Source organism: Apis mellifera, linkage group LG6 (genome assembly GCF_003254395.2).
Source record: "Apis mellifera strain DH4 linkage group LG6, Amel_HAv3.1, whole genome shotgun sequence".
Lineage (NCBI taxonomy): Eukaryota > Metazoa > Arthropoda > Insecta > Hymenoptera > Apidae > Apis > Apis mellifera.
The window spans coordinates 16708414-16732694 of NC_037643.1; the positions used below are offsets into that span (position 1 = coordinate 16708414).

Below are 24281 nucleotides of genomic sequence, written 5' to 3' on the forward strand. Positions count from 1 at the left end.
TTTCTGTTAAATGAACATGTTTTGTGCGTCACAAGAGATGTTTTTTCAATTTTTTTCGTATACAATATTTGCTTTCTTTTACTCGTTTATCTTAATAAATGATTTGACAAATTGTAGGTTATATTTTTTTTTTTCCTAATAAATTTTGTAAAATTATCAATCTATGTATCTTATAATATCTCCATCGATCTTTCGTAATTTTCTAAAGGCATTTTCATATAATTAATGTATTTTTAGGAATATTTGCGATAATAAATTCTAAATATCTATATACAAAATAGAGCATGCATAACTGAAACTATTCCAATAATAATTTTAATGAAAATTAGAAAATTAAGATGAATATTATTTAATTTGAAGAAAATTTGCACTATTCGATTTTTAATACAAATTAAATTTTTTTACACGTATAATGAATATTATAAATAAAAAAAAATTCTCACTCAATAACAAAATTCCTACATTTCACAGACGTAATCATTCTCTTGTTATATCTTCAAAGATACAGAGAATTTATAACAGGATTTGTGATAAACATAATTTTTTTGTTCTTTCAATATGATAAATTATATTTATTAAATTATCTTTTAAATAAAAATACATTTATTTTTCACGAATTGTCGATAAAAGTTACTCTCGCTAGTTCGTTTTACGTTAGCACAGTCTTTGCAAAAGAAAAATATAGTACATTTTCTCATTGCAGAATCTTCTTATCAATGTATTTTTAAATTGTCGCATATAAAATGTCTCCAACAAATTTTTCAGAGTCGATTAAATTGATTTCATTTAAATATTATTTATTTCACAGTTTCAAATATTCCATCTTTAATTAATACGAATCATAGATGAAAATTAATTTTGAAAATATTTTCTAATACAAGTTTAATTTTGAAGCTATTCAGAATATTAATAAAATTATAACCTCAAAACTGAAAAATTTTTCTTTTCTTTGATTTCAATCTCTATATATCAGTAGATATATAAATACATTTTCAATAAAATTTTAATCATTTTATACTTTATTGCAAAAATTTGATCACATCATCTATAATAACCTAATACATAACACGCGTTCCATGAGAAAATGGCGGAGTTCCAACCTGCCGGCTTTCAACGTAACTGTACTTACGAGGTAGAACACTTTAGGTGAAAGGAATACATACTTTTATTTTCATTTCTAACAAGACACTAGGAATTTCAATGTAATAAAAAACCATTTTCTCGTCTTATTCATTCTTATTCCATTGTAAGAAACTAATTTTTTAGTCGATTGGTCAATCGTGTAAAAATGGTCCATGAAACTCTTTAAATCTTCAAATCTCTTCTCAATCTCAAATATAATATCATTACAATTTCGTCCATTTTTTCCTTATATTATTATTCTATTCTTTCAATTTATAAAATTCGAGTGTGCTCGAAAAATTTAAAATCGTCGTTTAAGGCACGCTGGCAATTTGTCTTTTCACGCGAGCATGATTATTAATACAAACATTTTTTTTTTTCTCGTTGGTACGGCGCAACGTTCATAAAAATAATTCACAAAATAACACTCGAACCGTATCGAAGATACAAGGAAGGAAAACACGCGATTCCAATTGCGGATATAAAACGATCCGTTCTATTTCGTCGCATATCCTTGAATCTCCACCTTTGGCATCCTTTGCACTTTTGTTTTTCAGTGAAAAATATTCTCGTCGCCTCAAGAATCGTGTTCGTTTCCATAGCTCTCCGAGGCAATCTGCAAGATTGACAAAAATACGAATATTAGAATATATATATAAATTAAATATTATTATTTACAAATAATTTCCTCTAAAAAATTAATAATCAATAACAATTTAATTATTATTATTACATCAACTTTCCAAATCTCGTAATTTGAAACTTGGAGAATAAACGAGAACTCGTTACCGCGCCAACCTAACCTAACCTATATGCAGAGCGCAATATCGATTTGCCTGTTGCGCGTCGATGGACAAATATACCATCCGCATTCTTTCCTTTTACAACTGATGTTTCGCATGCGTCGCTTTCAAAATGATGCTGTTATTTCGAACCGAAACTTCGAACAGAACAGAGCCTCTCTTGCATGGCTGGCTGTTAAATGGCCGAAAATAGGAGGACGCGTTAATGTCCAAAGCTTGTTGCCGTCAAATTTATGCCCGCTGCAAGTTTATGCAAGCAAGTCTGTATCGAGGGATATCAGCCACAAGTGGTCGTATGACGCCACACGTTCAGAGGTTTCTTTTTTTTTTTTTTTCTTTTACAAAAACACATAAGAAAATTGTGAAGAAAATTCATATACACACAGAGTGATATTTTAACCATAACCTCTCTACGTTTCAGGAATACTACTAAATAAAATTTTGAAAAATGTTACTTTTTCAATTAATACCTCGATTTTTCACTTTTGATAAAAGTATAGATTTTTATTTTATTTTTTTTTTAGGAAGTAAAATTTTAATAAATTTCCGAAAGTTTATAAATTTAAATATCGATCGATATTCAATGGCAATTTTTTAATTATGTAATCAAAAGTTCTTACATTTTTTTTTTTTTTTTACAACGAAGAACAATGCAATGCTTTTTATATATAGAAAGTATATCCTGTTTTTAACGAAGAAATTTTTGTCAAAATTTTACAATGGTTCCTGAAATACAACGACGTTAGTATCGTTGATATTCGTGGTTACAGTGTCTTTAACTTGACTAACGCGGTACAAAACGGATATTTATCGCTTCTAGATCGATATTCAAATTTATTTATATATATTTTCTCACGTCGTTTAAAAAATTAAAATTAGAACGATGATTTTTTTTTTTTTAATTAAAATTATTCGTTAATCGAAAAAAAAAAAAATTGTTCCCATTACTCACTTCGATCAGGCTTCCTGCAGCTCTCCTTTGATCCCGGGCACACTGTGATGGTGTCTCGAGGCGAGCTTATTCGCGAGCTCGTGCATCACATCCCTGTATATCACCGTGTCTAAATTCTCGCCGAGCATGTAGAGAAGAAACCAATCGCCGACCTTGCTCCGCCGAACTATCGTTTCTACGGCCTCTTTTCTGACTAAACGAAATCGTAATCGTAGAAGGTATACCCTCGTTCGTGGCGAAAATATAATTACGATCTAAAAAAAAAAAAAAAAAAGAAGAAAATAATAAAAATTAAAAAAAAAAAAAGACTGAGCGGATGTAAAAAAAAAAAAAAAAATAACATAATCGTGGAATAATAAAAAAAAGAGAAAGCATTTAGTCTCATTTAAGTATATAAATTTTAAAAAGAAGATAAATATATATATATAAGGAGAAAAGAATAGGTTTCAATCATTTTTTTAAAAAAGAATATTTCAATCAGTTTGTTATTGTACAAGAAGAAAAATTAAACGAATATTTTTTTAATTTTTTCATTTTTCTGAAAAGAAAACTGTTAATATATATCAATAACAAGTTTAAAGTTACTTTAAGCATTTACAGAAGTATATAAATTATTTTGTTTTGAAATTTCATTTCCAAATAGAACAAGATTATCTCTTACAAATAAAAATTTAAAATAGAATTTACAATATTAAGATTTTTTCTCAATTTATTTATTATATTATCATAAAGCAACAAAATTATAATTACAAATACTTAAATCTTAAAGGTTAAAGTAATAATCAATTTGAGAAGAGCAAACAACAACTGGTTTAAATTGGAAATTTACTGTAAAATATATATATGTATATATATTTACCCTATATAAAACCGTGATGAAACTAAGCACGCCGAGAAAGAGGAACCAAAACCATAGAAAAACGTATATTTTCTCGTTGACAACATTCAAGGGCAGTATGCAAACGGCGTCGTGCCTTTCGACCTCACCGCTTACGCCATATTTGTAGAAGGTGCATTTGGTCATCCGCGGGAACACATAGATCATAGGATCGACCCGGTCTTCTTGATCCGACTCGAGAAACCTGAGCACGTCGATACCAAACGTCAAAAACGCACCGTCGAAGAACCGGTTCATTAGAAACATCTGACCTGCGCAAATTCAAATATTTCATACAATTCTTCTATTCTTTCCTAAATTGGGCACAATATTTATATTCTTCGTTATTAGATTATCTATGATCAGCAAGAGAATACAAAAGTCTCGGATTTTCATCATCATCATCATTGCTGACATCGAATGTAGAAAGTGACAGTTGGCGAAAGACAAAGAAGAATTAAGCGTCAAAACATTAAAAAAAAATTTACGATCCATTGTTTCAATATGAAATCATTCAACAGGGATTCCTCTTTTCTTTAATAGCTTGAATGACTCTCTGAGTATATATTCGTATGAGAAATGATCAAGTAAGGAAGGAGTAAATATAATGTAAATATCTAACCTAACCTATCTAATCTAACCTCTATATTTCTATGTATCAAAGCTTTCACGTATTTGAAAGAATTAGCATTAGGAAAAATTCATTAAAATAATGAATTTTACATATTTTGTTATCGTATTGCATAAAAATTTGTCTGAGATTGAGAATTTTGTAATAAAAGTGGAACATGTCCAACAGTTTTTCAGAAATGTGTACATATATACGTATTCAAGAAGTATCCTTTGATCTATAGTTTCATATATCATTTTGACAAGCGAATAACCATGGTGTCTTTATCTTCTTAGGTTGGCTATTTTTAAACCGGAAAATCATTTGACTTCTCTTTCATCAAAAGAAGAAGAAAAAAAAGGTTATGGTTATGGAGAATTATTTCTTCCTCTTCAAGCCAAGTTCTAATTTAAAACTAGAATTTCCTATATAAATAAAAATAATAAATGACCCACCAAACTACTTTCTTCTCTCATCAGGGATCATGACATAGTAAAGAAGAAAGAAATGGGAAAAATTTTCTTGATACTTTATAATTTTTTCAATGAACAATAAAATCATTAAAATAATCGTTTCGACCACACGTGAGGTTATTTTGAAATTTCAAAGAAAGCCTTATCCGTTTCCAACGAAACGTGGATACAGGGCAAATTCTCTTGTATGTTTCTCTTTGCCCATCAAAATTTTCCTATTTGCCATTCCTTTTACCATTTTCCCTATGTCGGCCGCCACTGTTGATATGTTTATCTTCTTTCTGTTATTTGTTTTACTTTTAACGATTCTATATTTCTTTCACGGCTGACGGATTTTAAGGCCGCAGACTTTTGGGGCTTTTGTTGTTTCCATATTTTTCCCTCGAATCGGCAAAAGAGATTCTTAATCTTCTGTAACCGGAAAACAATTTAACGATTAATCTTTAGTTTCTTATTTACGAGCGAAAGATTACATAGGAAATGAGAATCGTTATGGGTTTTATTAGCAAATTTTTTAATAGAAATTCGATGATGTTAAACAAATAAAGATCATCTTAAAATATCAGTAAGTATTAATTTAACTAAGAAATTATTAGTGATATAACATTATTTGATCCAATTTTTCTATTATTTAATCTAAATCAAATTTAATAAATAATTGTTAAAAAATCCTGTTGTTAAATCTAGATCAAATTATTGAATTGAATTTATACTTAATTTAGTGTTTTTGATTCATACATTTAATTAATTGGATTAAAGAAAATAACATATATAATAAAGTTAAACAAATAAAGATCCTCTTAAAATATCAGTAAATATTAATTTAACTAAGAAATTATTAGTGATATAACATTATTTGATCCAATTTTTCTATTATTTAATCTAAACCAAATTTAACAAATAATTGTTAAAAAATCCAGTTGTTAAATCTAGATCAAATTATTGAATTGAATTATATTTAATTTAGTATTTTTGATTCATACATTTAATTAATTGGATTAAAGAAAATAACATATATAATAAAGTTAAACAAATAAAGATCCTCTTAAAATATCAGTAAGTATTAATTTAACTAAGAAATTATTAATGATATAACATTATTTGATCCAATTTTTCTATTATTTAATCTAAACCAAATTTAACAAATAATTGTTAAAAAATCCTGTTGTTAAATCTAGATTAAATTATTGAATTGAATTTATACTTAATTTAGTGTTTTTGATTCATACATTTAATTAACTGGATTAAAGAAAATAACATATATAATAAAGTTAAACAAATAAAGATCCTCTTAAAATATCAGTAAGTATTAATTTAACTAAGAAATTATTAGTGATATAACATTATTTGATCCAATTTTTCTATTATTTAATCTAAATCAAATTTAACAAATAATTGTTAAAAAATCCAGTTGTTAAATCTAGATCAAATTATTGAATTGAATTATATTTAATTTAATGTTTTTGATTCATACATTTAATTAACTGGATTAAAGAAAATAACACATATAATTAATTCTAACCTAAAAATTCTCTATTCCTACAGTTGAGCATCATTCTACATGTACAATATTTACATACATACATATTTGCTTTAACCTCTCCACCGTTTTGGGCATCAATTCTTGAAGAAATAGAAACTCGAAGTAAACAAAGTAAAATGTGCTAAAATGAGATAAAAACTGGTGAAGAAAATTTGACACCGATGCTTTGTTTATTTTACTCTTTTATCCTCTTTCCTTCGCTCAAGTTGAATCCGCACAAGTCATTTGCCCGGTTCAAACTGCGAATGCTAAAGCGGGCGCTACTATTATAATTCCGTTTTACGTATATAAATTCATCAAACAAACAAATGTCAGCAAACAGAGACGTCAACGAAATAAACATGGGCGAACAAACGTGGATAGCACGTACAAACGATCGTGAAACGAGATTTCCTCGGTTATTGGTACATCAAACCAAAATATTCACGATCATATAATAAGGATGAAACGTACAGACTTCTGTGTGCTTATAACGGAATAGGGAAACCAGACTTGTGGAATCAGGAATCAACAAACAGCGTTGAATCGGATCTTGACTGTGCATCTCGTTCATCTTTACTACTACTATTCATTTATGTTAATTTGGATTGGTTGGTTCGAGTTTCCATGTCTGCTCATTCGTCAGGTATAGGTTATAAAGGGGAATCGGTGTTAACAGGCAACCAGTGAATGAACGATTCACAATAAAATTTGGCAACGATACAACTGGCCACCTGCTCTGTGCATTCTAAAATGGCTAATCTGTACGACTGTCTTGCTTTTCTTTAAAGTTATTTTCTTCCATTCCTTCTATCAATAATTCTATCTACTTCTGTTTCTTCTTATATAGGGTGAATTATTATATAATTATATAATTTGATTAAAGAACACATTCATTAGAATTATGAAAAATATTCATTTTTGATAATAATCATTAACTTCATTGAAAATCAATACAATTTTTTGAAAAATATTCCATTGTGTAATGGATAGAAGTTTTTGTTTTGAAAATAGCTTTTTAGGTCATTTATTTATATTAATTTTGATAAAGCCTAATAATAACATTCTTCTGTTGTTTTTATTTGCAAAAAAAAAAAGAAATAAAAACAATGGACATGTTTATAATGCTGCATATTATATAAATTATTCTTCATATATTGTACATAAAAAAACTTAACCTCAAAGGAGGCAAACATACGACTGAAAGTGAATAACGAAAAAGAAAAAGGAAAAAAGAGAAAAGAAAAAGGGAGAGAAGAGAGTTTATGTTACAGACTTAACTCCATTAGAGTAGCTTGACGAATTTATAGTGGCATTCTGGTTTATGTCATTTATTCGTACACCTCTAATGGGGATTGCAACTCGACCTCTTCTGGAATGACATTAAAGCGTGAAACTTCAAAAAGGAACTAATTTACCTTTTAGTGTTCGTCGAGAAACTCATCGCATTTATTTTTGGTAGCATAAAAAAGAATTAAGTCAAGCCAGTTCTATGGTCAAAACATAAAATATGTATCTTATATATTTGTAATATTATCGTTGAATAATATTTTAAATTGAGAATTAACAATTTTGTAATTTTATATATATATATTTAATAATTTTACTTACAATTATTTATATTTAATTTTCTATAATATTTCTTTTATTTAAAATTTATATATATAAAATATATAAAAAATATATATATGACTTGATTTTTGTACGCAACAAAAATTCTGCTAACTGAAACTTAACCTAATTATCAAATGAAAATTGCTACAATTCATCACGGTAATCATATGATAATGATCCTGGGAATTACAAATGATATTCACTCTAATCCATCTAATCAATAGCAAACTATCAACCATTATCCTGATTGTATTTTAAATTGAATAAATAAGTAGAATTAAATAAATAAAATTTCGAATTCAGATCGACAAATATAATGACATTATATAACAATATACAAATATTTTTATTGTATAAAACAATTTAAAATCTCAAGTAAATTACCAATTGTTTTTCATTGACATTTTTTTTATACATATAAACATATATCACTTGATTTTTTTAGCTATATTACACGTAATTTAAAAAATTATCAAAAATAAATCTTCCTCGCTCAAGATTCTCGATAGATTATCATTATATTTAATTACACTTTCTCCCGCCTAGTGGCGCTGTTGTCTCTTTAATTCTGAATCGATAATGTCACATGTGACACGAAAATGATAATAGGAATTATCCTTCGAACTACTGACATAGAAATATATTAAATGAATAATGATTCTATAATACATAATCTGTGAAGTGGATAAAAATCTCAATTAAGAATTTTCTTATAATATAAGATTAATCTTTATATATAATAAAAAATGATCTTTTATAATGTAACTTATATCTGATGTAATTTTCTAAAATGAGCTTGAAAAACAATAATGAAATAAAATTTATGAAAATGTGATTTGTCACATAACGATAAAATTATCGAGGAAAAATATCGTGTCACTCACCGACCACATTCAGCAGAGCGAGAACTTCACAGAGGTAGTACCTGTAAGCCCACCAATTGTGAAACCGAAGATTCTCCCATAAATAGTCGAGTAACATCTTCTTCTTCTGCTTCTTCTCGACTTCGGAACAAAGGCCGATGTCGAGATCCATCATCAACGCATGGATCTTGCCACCCTCCCAGCCTTTCCACAGCCATCGAGGCGTATAGAAGAGGATTGCCTGGAAAAAAAAAAAATAGTCGTACGTTTTAATTTTGCTGCGCAATGTAAAACATTTTCAAATATATCTTGCTGTTTCGATAATGAATAAAAAAACAATATGAATATTTTAATGAAATATCTTGTCGATAAAATAATACCTTTTTTTGATAAATAAGTTATTTGTCAAAAAAATAATTAAAATTTAAATTCAACGATACATATGAGTTTGAAAATTTAAAATATAAAAAAAAAAATAAAAATAAATTTGTAACTTTTCTTTTTTTCATATTGGATACCAAAATTAAAAAAATTTTTTAGAGAATTTTTTAATTTTAATGATTTCGTTAAAAAGTTAAATATTAAAGTTATTTAAAAGTAATTTTGTCTAGTTAAATTTTATTTATTATCCTATTCGTCAAATCTACCGGAATAATTGCATTGTCATCTTGCCAAAAACTTAAATAATTCTATCGTTATAACGCACGGAATTAGCAAACTATACGAGATCAGTGATCTCGATCGATAGATCATCAACACTGTTCTCAGACTCTTGGCACGCGCCTAAAGATATCAAATTAGCTATGGATTTCGTTGGAAACGATAAAATCGCGATAAATGGGGGCATTGTTTTCAGCAAGCGAATTGATTAATTGTTATTGATCAGGAACGATTCATTTGCTTAACGAGCTTATATATACATTGTAGAGATGACTAATCGGAGAAATTTTGTTACGAGAGTCATTAAAAGTTCGAAATGTTAAAGATTAAAGTGGATTCTCTTTTATGTGTATACATATAAAAATAGAAGTGATAAAGCAAAAAATAAAACTCTAACCTTTAAATATGTGTTTCCAATGTGTACGCGTAGATTGCTAAACTTTAAAAATATTCTGAAAAAATTTTTAGTATGCTAGAAACTCTGACAAATTAACTTTCATTTGTTATAATATATCATGCTTACATAACCTCTTTTCTTTACATACAAACATATCGTACGATGAATAATTTTTCATCTGTCACAGAATAGTAAAACTGAACTAACCTAACCTAACTTGGAACTCTGCAGATATTTTCTTAATTTCCAATTGGAAACAATTCTCTTATGTTTGTTATAAAAACATATCGATTGAAGTAAAAGTATCAATCAACGAACTTTTTTTTTTCTCACTTTGTTATTATATACGTCAAAATTATAAATCGACATAAAGCTTCGAATCCAATGGAAGAAAAAGAAAAGAGCGTAACTATAGGGCGATGAAAAGGGTCGTTCTGTTTTTGCGTTGTATGTTGAACGCGAATCCAACACAAAAAGAAAAAAACCATGGATGGAAATAGAACGAAGCTAACTATACTTCACCGGTGCTCACGTGCCAGTTGGGTGCATGCACTGTTCGGAAGAAAAAAAGGAAGAACAGCAACGCCACGTGGGAGCAGGCGGTAAATGGATAAAATTGGCCAAACAAGCGGAAAACCCGGTGGAACGGTTGGAACACGTGACAGTTCTTCTTGTCTCGTTTCATCCAACATTTAACCGTTCGAACGCGACAAAGAAGAATAGAGATGAAACGAACACATTGCAAACAAGGGAAATGAAGATTTTTAATGAGTATGAACATTAACTCGTGAAATCAACTATTTAACTCTTATAACGAATAAGAAAGAAAAAAATTTAAACTATTATAAATATATTTTCAAAAATTTTAATTTTTTATTTTAATTTCAAAAAAAATAATTTTTTCAACTTTTTTTACTTTATTAGAACGTAGTTTAATGAACATAATAATTAATAGATTACATAGGCATGAAAAATTCATATATATCCGTTAATAAATGATTTTTTTTTATCTGAAAAGATTAAATAGGATCATCAAACACTAAAATTCAAGATTGATGATTCATAAAAGAACAACGATGCTATTTCTGATCGTTCCCTCGTGAATGAGATCTATTTCCAAGAACTGTTCTAATTACGCATAACCTTCCGGCGAAGAGATTTTCCCATGTTCTGCGTTAAGACGATCACATCGAACGGCAGTTATTATTCTGCTTTTAAATAAAAACTTGTTGAAGGACTCTGAAGACCCAACCTTGACTTATGAGTATAATTATAATCTGCTAATTAGAATCGATAATTAGAAATACTTGTTTTTTATTTAAATGACTAATTTAATTATAAGAATGTCATATTTTTAATTTTATTTTTATTAGCGAAAAACTAATGTTGGTAAAAATTTATACCATTCTCGAAAGCATTTTTAACGATAAGAAAAATTTTTATTCCAATATTAAAACTATTAATATAAAAATATAAAAAGTATTAAGAATCGAATAATCGAATAAATTATCATAACGAATGAGATTTATTCGTGAAAATTTAAGAAACAGAATTTATTAGACAAAAATATAAAATAATATTGACTCCTTTAAAAGAGCCTTTAAATTAAAATTCAACTTCCAATATTAATTCGATTTCAAATATCTACTGCGAATAACGAAACAATTTTCTCATACTTGCACTAGTAGGAAAAAGATGACCCATTGATAGTACTTGTGCTGTTTGACCAACGGATGCGACACGTGCCCGTGTATCCCATCACCTTTGCTGTTCGACACGCCAGGATACGGCACTGCCTGGCCCAGACTCTTGTTAAACGCGTGCACCATGCTGTACGTGGTATGGAGCCAACAGAAAGTCTCTAACACGATTTTATCCACAGAACCGGACGCCTCGCAATGAATAGGCGAACCGGAAATACTTTTGCAGGCCAATGTGACGCATCCACCGAGGAGTAGCGCCACTGTTGCGCGATAATGCAGCCGAAATGTCATCGTGTCGACAGAGATCTTTTGAATTTTGAACAGGGATCTCAACGAGCCGAACACGTCGATCATTTTCAGCAACAGAGGCATCTTTGTACGTCGTGTATCGCGGCGAACTGCTTTCGAGACCACGGAAGTATCTTCCTCGAGAAGACAGTCGCCCTCTTCGTTCAGCTGATCCGTTTTTACCGGATTTGGTTATTTGGACGCGATAAAAATGGAGATCGTTGTTACGGATGGAGAATTACGGATCGATTTGAAATTGAGGTTAGTTTGACAAAATTATTTATTAAATTGAAAATTGAAGAAAGAATTAGATTGAAGTCAATTCTTCGGGGATTATCAAAATTGAAAAAGTTAGGTTAGGTTAGAAAAAATAGAAAAATTAGATATTATTAAAATTAAAGTTTGATTAGAAATATTAATGGAACTGAATATCAATGGTTAAGGAATTATCGAGGCTAATGGAAAAATTAATTGAATCGATAAAAATATTTAGAAAAATTAAAGTTGAAAAATCCTTTTTCATAGGTGAATGTTGAACGATACGTTGAAAATGATTAAAATTGAGAATTGGGAATTGAAATTAAACTTTATCACTGAGTGCTAAGTTATAAATAAAAATCGATTTAAGATCGAAAGTTGTTAAATGTTGAAAAATTATAAAAATTGTTGGAAATTATTAAGATTGGTGTAAATTCCAATTTTATTTTTTTTTTTTTTTTTATAAATATGAACGACGTTCACGATGTTCAATGTTTACGAAATTTCTTCGGGGTTTCGTACATATATATATCACAGAATTCTCGATTTATCACTGATATAACGGCGTTGAAAACTTCTCTTGTAAATTTCGAAAGACTTTCGCGGAAGAGAATACGAAAAAATCAGAGGGAAATGATATTCGTTATTGCGAGTCTGTTTTCCTCGTCGTGTTCTTCGTGATTATCCTCGCAAAATTCCGGCCAATTGAATTTTTTCGATCGAATCGAGAACAGCTTCACTACGTGCATTTTTGCTTACTCTCCGCTTTTCTATCTTTCGCTCCACCAATATTTTTTATTTTTTTATTTTTTTTACAAAAATATTATATCTCGTTCTCCATTTTTTACCTGACTTTTTTCAACGTTTCTATCTACAAACTTTTTAAAATTCATCGTGAAAAAAGATTGAATGAATCGATAGATAGATCTCTTGGAAAAATTTCTTTCTTCAATCTCCAGACTTTTTTTTTTTCTTTTAACTCCAAGAAGAAATCTTGAGATTCACACGCGGTCTTTATAGAAAAGTGATTTTTTTTTTTTTTTTCTTTTCTTTATGGGCACATTATGAATTGATTAAACACACATCGCATCGTTTCTTCTTTTACTACATTTTTTTTTTTTTTTTTTTTCCTTTTTATTTTGACAAAGAAGTAGAAGAAGAGGATGAAACGACTATTCGGACACGGTGAGACACACGTGGGGCGCGGAAGCAAGCCGTTAGAAGACTGGCCGAACTTGAGAGGCATCCCTTGGCCTCGATGCTAAACACACATAACTTATATGATCTTCTAAGTATCTTTCTCTTGTCATGACAATGAAATGTACGTATTCATGTTATTTACCAAGTTTTAATTATAAGTAGTTTTTATTTCATTATTGGTTTCTATAATAGAATTTTCATAATACTTTATTTATTATTATACTTATATTATATATATTATTATACTTATTCATTCATTAAAAAGCATTTGTAAATGGATCTAAATCTACATTTGAAATAATTGTTATTCAAATATGAAACGAACAACTTTTAATTTCATTCCAAGCAGAAAATAGTAAGAGAGATGCATAAACATTAATATAATATATGTTATATATCAAAATATTTTCACAAATTATTTATACAAATTATTAAGTCAATTATTAAAATTAGGGAGTTTTTAAGTTTCAAATATTGAGAATTCAACATTTTTCGAGTTTCGACATTCTTTTTTAAGTTTCGAGCGTTCTTAGTTACCCCTAGAAATTTTTAGTGACCCCTAGTTCTTTCCTTACAGCGATTCGATTGATTGAAAATTGCTTTCCTTAAAAAATTTTTGATCTCATCATGATCGTTAGAGCAAGTGTGCAACACATGCAACAACGCAAAATATTTGCAAAAGTAGGTTAGAAAGAAAACAAACAAATAAATTAAGATCACCCCCAAAGACCTACAGTTCTTGAGAAAAAGAGAGCACCGATAATTTTCACCGATATGACGACGTACCAGGTTAAGGGGAAAAAAAAAATAAAAATTCTTGATGAGGTTATGATATCTTGTTGAATAATATACCGCGATTATTAAGAACTGGCCTTCTGCCAACGATACTTGTCATCGAAAGAAAAACGGACACCGAGAGTCAAGGGAGTAAAAAGGAGACGAAACATTCGGGTCATTGTCGCTCTATAATTAGATCCAAGGGTCTACATTACTTTGGTTGGATCATATTCGAATAGTGTACTGGAGGCAATTATAATTATCTCGAAGAACGTTTGGATACGTTCCATGTTCAGTTAATTATGGAACTATGCTTTATGCGTGAATCAACGAAGAGATTTTGGATCGTTACACGGATGGCTAAATTGAATTTAAATATCTTGCTTAATCACCTCTTACTGTAATCAACTGTGATATAAGAAAATGTGATGTTATTTCTTAAATACATTATCATATATTTTATGTGAAGAAAGAAATTATAAAAAAATTAAATTAGATCAGATTTGATTAGTATTTGCATAGCCAATCATAAGTTATTTATGAGAAAGATATCTTCGAATTTTTTTTTAAACAGATTATTGAGAGAATCAAATTCGAATTCTAAATAAACGCGTATATTATTTGCATCGTGCGAATAATAATTTATTATCATAGTTTATTTTCCTGATATGCATTACAAAATAAAATCGTATTTCGGTGTTCACTGTTACTAAACTTCATCGTAACAGATACTTGCCACGTTCGCCGATGATTGCAATCATACAAAGCTATGTAAATAACTTCCATGGATTTTAGTTTACATAGCAATAACCTCAAGCATATCTAGTTTTGTTTGTAAACACTTTGTGTTTGGTTTCGAAAATTAGTCAGACGTATGCTACAAATTTTCCATTTTTAGAAATGTTATTTGTATTGTCTATTTTTTTTTATTAATTGTTTTCAAGAATGTTTCAATCATTGATAAACTATTGTAAAATATTTCACAATAGTTTTTGTTTAATAATGCTAAATTGTAATCTTCTATTTTGTTAAACCATGTAATATATCCATTTCTCATTCGCAATGAATGTGAATATCCATTCTGATTTATTTATTTATTTATTATATTTAAATTTAAAACATCAAATAGCAACATATAACATAATCATTTCTTTTTCAATATTTCCAAAATGAGAATATAGTTTAAAATCGAAAAATGTTTGTTTGAAAAATCATAAAAATGATGCTTGAGAAACATTAAAATTCAAATCAAAACTTCATTAATATCTATATCTGTATATACTTATGTTTTTTGTCAAACCTAATCTAACCTAATTAGGAAGAAAAATATTTGATAACTGACAATAGCACAAAAAGAAGAATTTTATTTTTATATTTTGATCCTTAATGTAAATAATATTAAAAAAAAATTAACGATCTTATTTTCTTAAATTTACAAAAAAAAAAAAAAAAAGGAAATCGCGTGGCCAACCGTCTATTCCAACGATCGATATTGAATCAAGTCTATCTAATTCCGTCTAACAACATGTTCTAGTTGAAGAGATCAGTTGAAAGGTGACGGTGGAGAAACGTCTTTGACCAAACGTCAAGGCGACTCTCGCGATAGCGACCCTCGGTGACGAAGTATAACGGCTAGAAGTTTAACGAGTTAATATGCTTAGGGTTTCCTTCTTGGCAATGAACTAGATATAAGCTTCTGTAAGCACCGAGTAAATTCCTCGGCCGTAGCCGCAACCAGTTCGCTCGTTATCCGGCTTTTCTTATTGCCAAATCTTTTTCGATGCGATTACGTGTAAACGAATTAAAATTCAAGCAGAATTAACTATGAAGACTATATTCAACCTAAGTTGCGAATCTCGCTGAAAAAGTGTAATAGTGGGAGAAAGTTTACTCGAGAGTGGGAGAAAGTAATAGTGGGGGAAAAATAAAGATGGAGGAACAGAAGGAGTGACTGGTGTTATATTGCATCGTACGATAGAACGCTCGCCATTTGTTCTTCCACCATCATTTTTCTCACTACTGTTTTCTCCTATTCTTTCCACAACACGAGATCTTTTCAGAAAATTCTGTGTCCAAATCGATTTCATGTAACGTATGAAGTAAATTGAAGTGTAAGATATGCCAAGTAAAATCGATAATCCTTACGTCGATATGTGATCGATCGAGTTTCTATAGAAAAGTATATACATAGAAAAATGAAATTCAAGTAAGATAACAAAATTTTTTTTTCTCTTTAAGAAGAATAGCAAGTATCATTTAACAAATATTATTATTAAAAATAGTAAACAGTAAAATGAATAACGTCTCGACTAATATTAAGCCGTTCTACTATTATTCGTTACTTCAACAGGAAAAATAAAGAATACGGACAAATGGGTTTTGCCACCAGTTATACACAAAAGCGGTTAGAAAATCGACATCTTGTTACTCGAAAGAAATAAACTAAGGATTCAGGTTTTTAAAATTGATCGTTACTCACGATGAAAAATCTCTCTATATTATTGAAAAATGTTGAATTATTTTTTTCGTTCTTTTTCTCACATAACCTTTCTCCAACTTTGTTATTAATTTAAAATTATCAGTTACAGATATCAATCGGTAATTTCGTACAGCTCAATTATTATAAACAAGATAGAAAATAAAATGGTGCAACAAGCAATGGTGAAACAGTAAAATACCAATCGATCGATTACCTGGAGAAACAGCATGAAGCAGACCCATTGATAGTACCTGTACTCCTTCCTCTCCGCCTCTGGATGCGATTTGGAATTATCCACACCAGGGAACGGTACCTCGAATCCTTCCCGTTTTCTGTAAGCCGCAGTGATCGTGTACGTACTATGGATCCAGCAATACGTATTCAGCACGTCCTCCGGCAAATCCTTACTGTGGATACAATCGATCGGATTGCCGACGTATTGCCTCGTAGTAACGATCAACGAAAATGAGATCAAGAGGATCACGGTAAAACTGTAATGCAATCGAAATACAGCTGTATCGATGTGCACGTGGGAGATCTTGATCAGGCTCTTCAGGCCCCGGAATATGTCCAGCATCTTGGATATTTGAAGAAACTGTCAAGTTTCTTCGCTCTCTCTCTCTCTCTCTCTCTCTCTCTCTCTCTCTCTCTCTCTCTCTCTCTCTCTCTCTCTCTCTCTCTCTCTCTCTCTCTTTGTTACACGACGAAACGGTGCATTATCGAATCACCAACGATTCCAAACATCGTTCGTCGATCTTTTTAGTACTTTTCACATCTTTGATCCAGACTTGCAGCCTAACCTATAAAAGACGAGGCGTAAGACGAGGCGTCTTGTTAAGAGGTTATGTTCGTCCGAAGGTTCAAAAATTTTATTCGTTTGATGAAGTTGATCCAACAGAGACGAGTGTTTGATCGTTTTGATGGAAGAAAGAAGAAATTTTTGTAATTCGGTTTCTTCGAAACAGATCGCCGACCTTGGGATCCTTCAAATCGGTCGGATCCTTTGTCGTCGTTAATTTCTTTTCGCTCATTCTTCTTCACTTTATAACATTTCGCTCTCGATTCGCTTTTCGAATTTTCTTCGATTTAAGTGTCCGAGGAGATGGACGTCCAAACGTGTGCTCTGTTGGATATTTTTGAATATTCGTCGGATAAATTCATGTTTTCGATATGAATTTGGAATGATTTTCCCTGGTAAAAATGTCTTTCAGATTCTTTCTCGTTCTTCCCTTTCTCTCTCGGTGGACAGGAAAACACAGGTGTTTCAATATCGAAGAAATATCTTCTTTTCGACGAAGAGATGTGAGGTTATAAAAAATTATATCCTCTTTCGAACATTTTTCATCGTTTCATTTCTATTGAACTCGTTGATTACCTCGTTTATTGGTAAAATGGCAGTTGGGATAGATCACTTATGGATTTTAATATCCAGAAATATCCATTTAAAGAAAATTTGCACTTTGTATATTACTACACTTGCAACATTCCTAGATTTAGTGATCACCATGTAAATATGTTTCTCATTCACCATTAAAATTTTATTTTACAAATCACGTCCTCGATAAATGTAAAGAAAATCTAGTAAAAAAAACTCTCTCACTAAGAAAAATCACTTTTAGAAAATTATTTAAATGTACAACAAATATATGAATTGAATTTTAGTCATTATTATATTGATTAAATATTAATATTTTATGATATTTTAATTGAATTTGGCATCAGTTCATAATTCTATCAAAAAATATATATATATACTTTTATAATTTTATATTTTATTGATTTTATTTAAATTTATTTATATCTGATTACAGAAGAAGATTATGTGCATCCTGTTGCATTCAATTTGTTGAAGATAAATTAAAAAAAAAAAAAGATTGTATCAAGAAAAATATTATCAGAAACTTGAAAACCATATATTTCAATTATATCATTCTTTATTTTCTATTTATTCTTTAGTACAAAGAGTCATATCTAGATCATCCTTGCAGAAAATGTTCAATATTGGGAACAGAAGGAAAATATTATGAGAAATATTGGAATATATTGAGAATAACCAGATCATTGACAAGACATCTATAAGCTCGAATCACAAAGGTATGGTATATATACTCGTTTCGATCATCTCATGTGAAAATAATCAAATGTTAAATGACGGGACACAGAACTCGTTATATACTATCTCATAAAGAAAGTCAAATAGGACGTGTGTTTATATGCATTTCTTACTGCTGTTTTCGATTGATGAATCAACCCCCTTGAAACTACATTCTAGCCCACTGCATATGTAATATAACTGTATTTGACACGATTGCCTGTTAATTACCAGCTCGACGATTAATCATATTCAATGGCAATAACCATTGGGAGAGTTGTACTGTTATAGGAAATTATAGCGTAACATGGACTGCCACGGGAATTGGGTAAAGGGGTCTTCACGGTAATCGTGGCTTTGTTTAATATGCCTGCCATTCTATTTTAGCGTTTACGCGTACGCACGCTATTTGTTTCAAACGAGACCAGGCGAAGAACCGATGCCCGCACGGAAATGCACACACGATGACAACACGCGCAAGGCAAAAATACATTTTCCTAACTTAACTACCGACTACTTCGAGCCCTGCTCCGCTGTGTCGCGGACCGAGAGTTCAATTCTTCGAAATTATACAATTATTATTCGTTTATTTTATCGTTTATTGATTTACACGTAACGAATTTTATCGTTATCGCATTTATTCCTTGTCGAGTTGCGATTTCTCTCTCGCACGCGGTGAATTTATTTCCTAGTTACCTGTCTAGTTACTCTAGTTATTATTATCATCCGTTGATAATATCAATATTTTTCTGAAAACGACGATTCAATCTAATCGCATTGAATTAAATACAAATTATTTGAAACGAAGCTTATTGATTATTTAAATAAAGTAATTGTAATAGAATAAAAAATAATCTTTTATAATAGTCCCGTTACGACGAAATATAAAGTATTCACGTGTTCTACGCTCACGAAATATTCAATAAAAAAAGTCGTGTATAGGAAAACATGTATAGCTTGCATCGCACAAATTACAGTACTATTACGCCCCGTTAGCACTTTCTTCCACCACACAGGGATACGAGCAATAAAGCACCATCGTCGAGTCGATAAATCCCTTAATAAAAACCGGTTGAAGAACACGCGAATACTTCCCCTCCCCCATCTCCCCTCTCCTCTCACCCCCGCCTACAAAATGGAAGGATACAGGGATAAACGTGTCAGCACGAAGCGATCCGTAAGATTTGTCACCAATGAAAAGGCGCGCTTCAATGACAACGCTACGGCGTCGCGTAAAACGACCCAGAGGGCGCGCACAAGAATTCTTTTTTTTTCGTTTTCGAAGACAAAACAATTCGATGCAGAGGATTTATTTTAGCCATCATGTAATCTGATGGGTATACTAATAATAAAATAAGCGGTGTTTTTGGAAAAGCGCCATAGTTATTTTTATTTCCAATTATTTATGTAAGAATTTCTATAGCGAATATTTTTAATACGTAAAAATAGTAGGTTAATTATCGCAGGATCGAAACTATACACGGAATATATTATATATTGATTTATCCGAGCAAATAGATGTTCAGAAAATTATTAGAGGTTAAGTGAATGAAATTAACTGTTAAAGTGACAAAACATATTTAATCGAGTATTATGTATTGTATTCATTTCAATATTTATTAATAAAAACGAAAATTTATAGAGATGATCGTACGTATTAAATTTTTTATATTTGTTTTTTAAAATTGAAATCTTATTAATTGGAAAAAAAAATGTAGATTTTTTAACAAAAATTATCGAATATTTTTTTATTCGCCTATAAAAAAAATTCTATTTGTTGAAAATAAATTAGAAGATTTAAAAAAAAAAAGATTTTTTTCTTTTACTGAAACATCGAATCGTAAATTTATAACAATTTTTTTAACCAAATTTTTTAACTTATTATAAATTTTATCTCGAATTTAACACATTGACAAGTACACGATTCTTCTTTCTCTAAAATAAACTTTCTTGATCATTTTTATTTCCACTCGAAATTCCAATCGAAACGAAAAAGAAAAAGAAAAAGAAAAAAAAAAGAGAAGAAATCTTTGATAAATTGCAATTAATTCCAACGGAATGAAATTACATTCACTTTTTCCACACGGAACGCTTCCCTATAAATAAAATTAATAAATCCTCTCTCGAAAATCATTCGAGGCGACCTCGTTGGAGGTCACGATCTTCGAGTTGGAAATCCAGTCCGGTTCAGAATATAGAAAATCGTTACTGATATACGTGTCAACAAAATTAGAAACGTTGTTCAAGTTGAAACAATTTGAAGGATGAACGATCCAACGTGTGTTTCTCGTATCGTTCAACGAACCCATTTTGCGGTGCATTTGCGTTAATAAATTTATCCCGTTTGGAACACGCGGAGAGGTTGGCTACAATCTGGTAAATTGTAATCTAACTTTAACGCGATAGGGAATTTTCGTGTTCCAATTTTCATGTAAATTAAAATCCTAGCCAAATATGGTTTTCTCTTACTTATGACTATGTTCAATGCGTGTTTGATCTTTTGTCTAGTAATTTTTCATCGTGAAAGGATTATTGATAGAATTTTTCCACGATTTCAAATTTAAAAATATTTTTGAAACGAGAAATTAATAAAAATTACGGATCTACATCATTATCATTGTATTTTATATATTTTTCGATAACTTTCACTGTTGGAAATATTATACGGATCGATAATAATGTTATTAACAAAATTCCAAAAATATATTTCTTCTATCTCGATTTTTAATTTATATACGTTTTCGTAAATATAAATTAATAATAATACAAATTTAATTTAAAAAAATTGAAAATTGAAAAATCGCACAAAGAAGTAATTAAATTCAAAGATATGCAAAAAAAAATTTTTTTCTACGTCGTCTAATTCTCAAGATCGTTTAAAAGAATACTTTTTCGAAAATATCAGCCGAAAATCTATCCATAGAATTTTAAATGATAATAATAAATAAGAATGTTTTATTGTAAATTTATCATATACATACATATATCGTGTACAATTACAACCTAATTACAACAACCCTTATCAATGTAAAAATGAATTACACTAATCTGCGATTAGTTAATCAACAATAAATATCGAGGGAAATAATTTTCGAAACAATATTCTTCGATCGATGTATAATATAACTTTTATACAAACAATAACGTAATAACGTAAATTCGTTACGCGATAATATACGAATATTAATTTTTACGCGACAAAATAAAAAGTGATAAGAATAAAAGAATCGAATTTTACCTTGAATTAAACTTAAACTTGCGACTTCGAACGAATTTATTATATTATATTATTTTTTTTTTTTTTTTCTCTCTCCTTTTTCACAATGTCTCCTTCTTTCAAATTTCTCGGGAAACCCGAAGCTAATTGAGAACGGTCAAGAAGGCGCATAAAACGTTCGAAGAATGAGTCGACACGGACACGCGTCGAATACCAAACTCAACACTTGCCAAACAAAAAACATATGATTCCTTTCATTGCACAAAATCGATTTGTTTGCCGCGCAATCCACGTACACAAATGAATTACGATCAATAAAATTTGGAAAATGGAATCATCGAGTTTTTTCTTTTTTTTTTTTTTTTTTAACGATTTTTAATTAAATGCAATATACGAAGAAAAACACGAGATATAGAAAATTAATTAAAAATGAGAAAAAGAGATATATCATATCGATCTATTTTTTTTTATTTATTTTCTTGACAAAAAAAAATAATGAGAAGAAAATAAGAAATTTAAAAATTAAAGAATCATTAAGAAATCTATTTCTTTACGACGTTATCTAACCTATATTCTATATATTATGTATATATGAATAATAAAATTTACACAGATTCGATAAAGATTCAATTGAAAAAAGTATTTTTAAATACATTAATCTCCTTTCTTACAATTATTTCTCGAGAAAATTATTTTCAATGTCCACTTTCATTTCAAAAATTAATTTTCGAAAGCACTTGTCTCGAAAATATTTTACACTGAATTCGCACTTTTTTTCTCTTAAGTTATCCAAAATTTATTCGATGCATTATCGATTTTCACTAGGGAAAAAAATTTACTCTTTATTCCGAAACGGATTCACCGCATAACACGCCCGATATCCATCCATAGCCGATAAACGAACGTCAAACGCGATCGATTTCGCGCGCGTGGTGTCGCGACGCTAATAAATATATCGTACTGAGCTCAAGCCCGAAAATAGTCAGGGTAATTGAAAAATTTTCACCGACGCGCCACTGAGAAACCGGCAAAGACAGTGCTCACTCTCAAACACCGATCTTTTTAACGTAAATCATCAATGGACGTTTCAAATTATCTCGGCCAACGGAATACGTCGTCGCGCAAAGAAATTCACCTAACCTAAAAATTGTAATTTCGAACGAAAGTTGTAACAGAGCTTGACAGAGTATATTCTTTTCTCTTTTTCTTGGTGGAAAATATCTTTAAAGGTAAAGTTGATCCTCGATACACGTAAATAATTTTTAATTCATCGTTATTTTAATTCTTGCATTTATTAATTTTAAAACGAAACTATTTCGATATCTCTTCTAACAATAAGAGACAATGGAAAAACTTTTATCTCGTATTACTATTTTTATACTTTTAAAAAGACATTAAATTGCATTAAAAAAAAAAGAAAATCATCCTATATACTCACAAAATTTCATTTAAAAAAAATCTAATTTTTCATTCCATATCCATAACACAATTTATTACTTGAGCTCGCCTAACGCATGCATGCTCGAAACTTTCTTGCCTAGTTCCATAACTCCCCTCGTTCTCACCGAGAAGAGAAATCAACAGATCCGTGAAACAAAATTTTTCCAGCACTGTCACGCGTTGATCGAGATGAAATAACGCAAGGAACGAGAGAAAAAAAAAGTAGATAAAGAAGAGAGAGAAAAGAAATCGGTAAGTAAGAAAAATAGAAGAGAAGTGATCGACAGAGTTTCCTTTTCTTTCGATGAATGGGCTAGTGTTTTTTTTTTTCTTTTTTATTTAATATTCAACGGCACGCGCGCACAGCTTTCACACGCCACATAAAATCACGTTTCAAGACACTCGACACGACTCCGCTCGACTCCGCTCGACTGTTTGCTAGCCAGGGCATAGCACCTCCCGTAGGAGCCGAGCGAGGAGTCAACCCGCTCCAGGAATAGAAACACCAAAGCCCGAAATCGCTCGAGAGCGTTGGAGGCGCGACGTCGAAACGCGCCGCGACGCGAGAAAGAGAGACGTTGCTCGAACCCGCGAAAACTCGAGTGGATAGGCGTTTTAATACCGTTTGGCCCGTGCTCTATCTAAACGGCTATTGGTCGAGATGGATTTGCCGAAATATCGTTCGATCAGTTAGTACTCGATTTCGAAATATTTTATTAACGCTTGATACGATTTATAAACGTGTTACGTGTGCACGTAATTTTATATTAATAATTAAGGGAAAAGTCCGATTTATCAGACTTGGAGAATTGGAAGAGAAACAACACTTATTTTCACATGCATTTTTATTTCTTCTTTTCGTGTTATTTGTCAACATGGACGCACATACTAATCCACTCGTGAAGGGCAATAACATTTGCTGAAACGATTGAGA

General features: G+C 30.2%; 1 protein-coding gene and 1 long non-coding RNA gene across 3 annotated transcripts; one reads left to right on the forward strand and one right to left on the reverse strand.

Moving 5' to 3' along the window:
- Positions 1 to 548: 548 nt before the first annotated feature.
- On the reverse strand, positions 549 to 23566 carry LOC413472 (innexin shaking-B). Of its 2 annotated transcripts, XM_396916.7 has the most exons (6): positions 23346 to 23566; positions 16813 to 18176; positions 8858 to 9077; positions 3737 to 4026; positions 2878 to 3131; positions 549 to 1738 (listed from the first exon to the last, which is right to left on the reverse strand). In XM_396916.7, the coding sequence occupies exons 2-5, from the start codon at positions 17173 to 17175 to the stop codon at positions 2883 to 2885; spliced, it is 1122 nt and encodes a 373-aa protein (XP_396916.4). In that variant the 5' UTR covers positions 17176 to 18176; positions 23346 to 23566; the 3' UTR covers positions 549 to 1738; positions 2878 to 2882. The 2 variants fall into 2 exon arrangements, with proteins under 2 accessions (XP_396916.4, XP_006570948.1); XM_006570885.3 differs by lacking the exons at positions 16813 to 18176; positions 23346 to 23566 and adding an exon at positions 11570 to 12452.
- LOC113218822 lies at positions 12007 to 16837 on the forward strand. The gene is made up of 3 exons (XR_003304793.1): positions 12007 to 12145; positions 13294 to 13463; positions 16702 to 16837. It is a non-coding gene; the product is annotated as an uncharacterized LOC113218822 (long non-coding RNA).
- Positions 23567 to 24281: the final 715 nt, after the last annotated feature.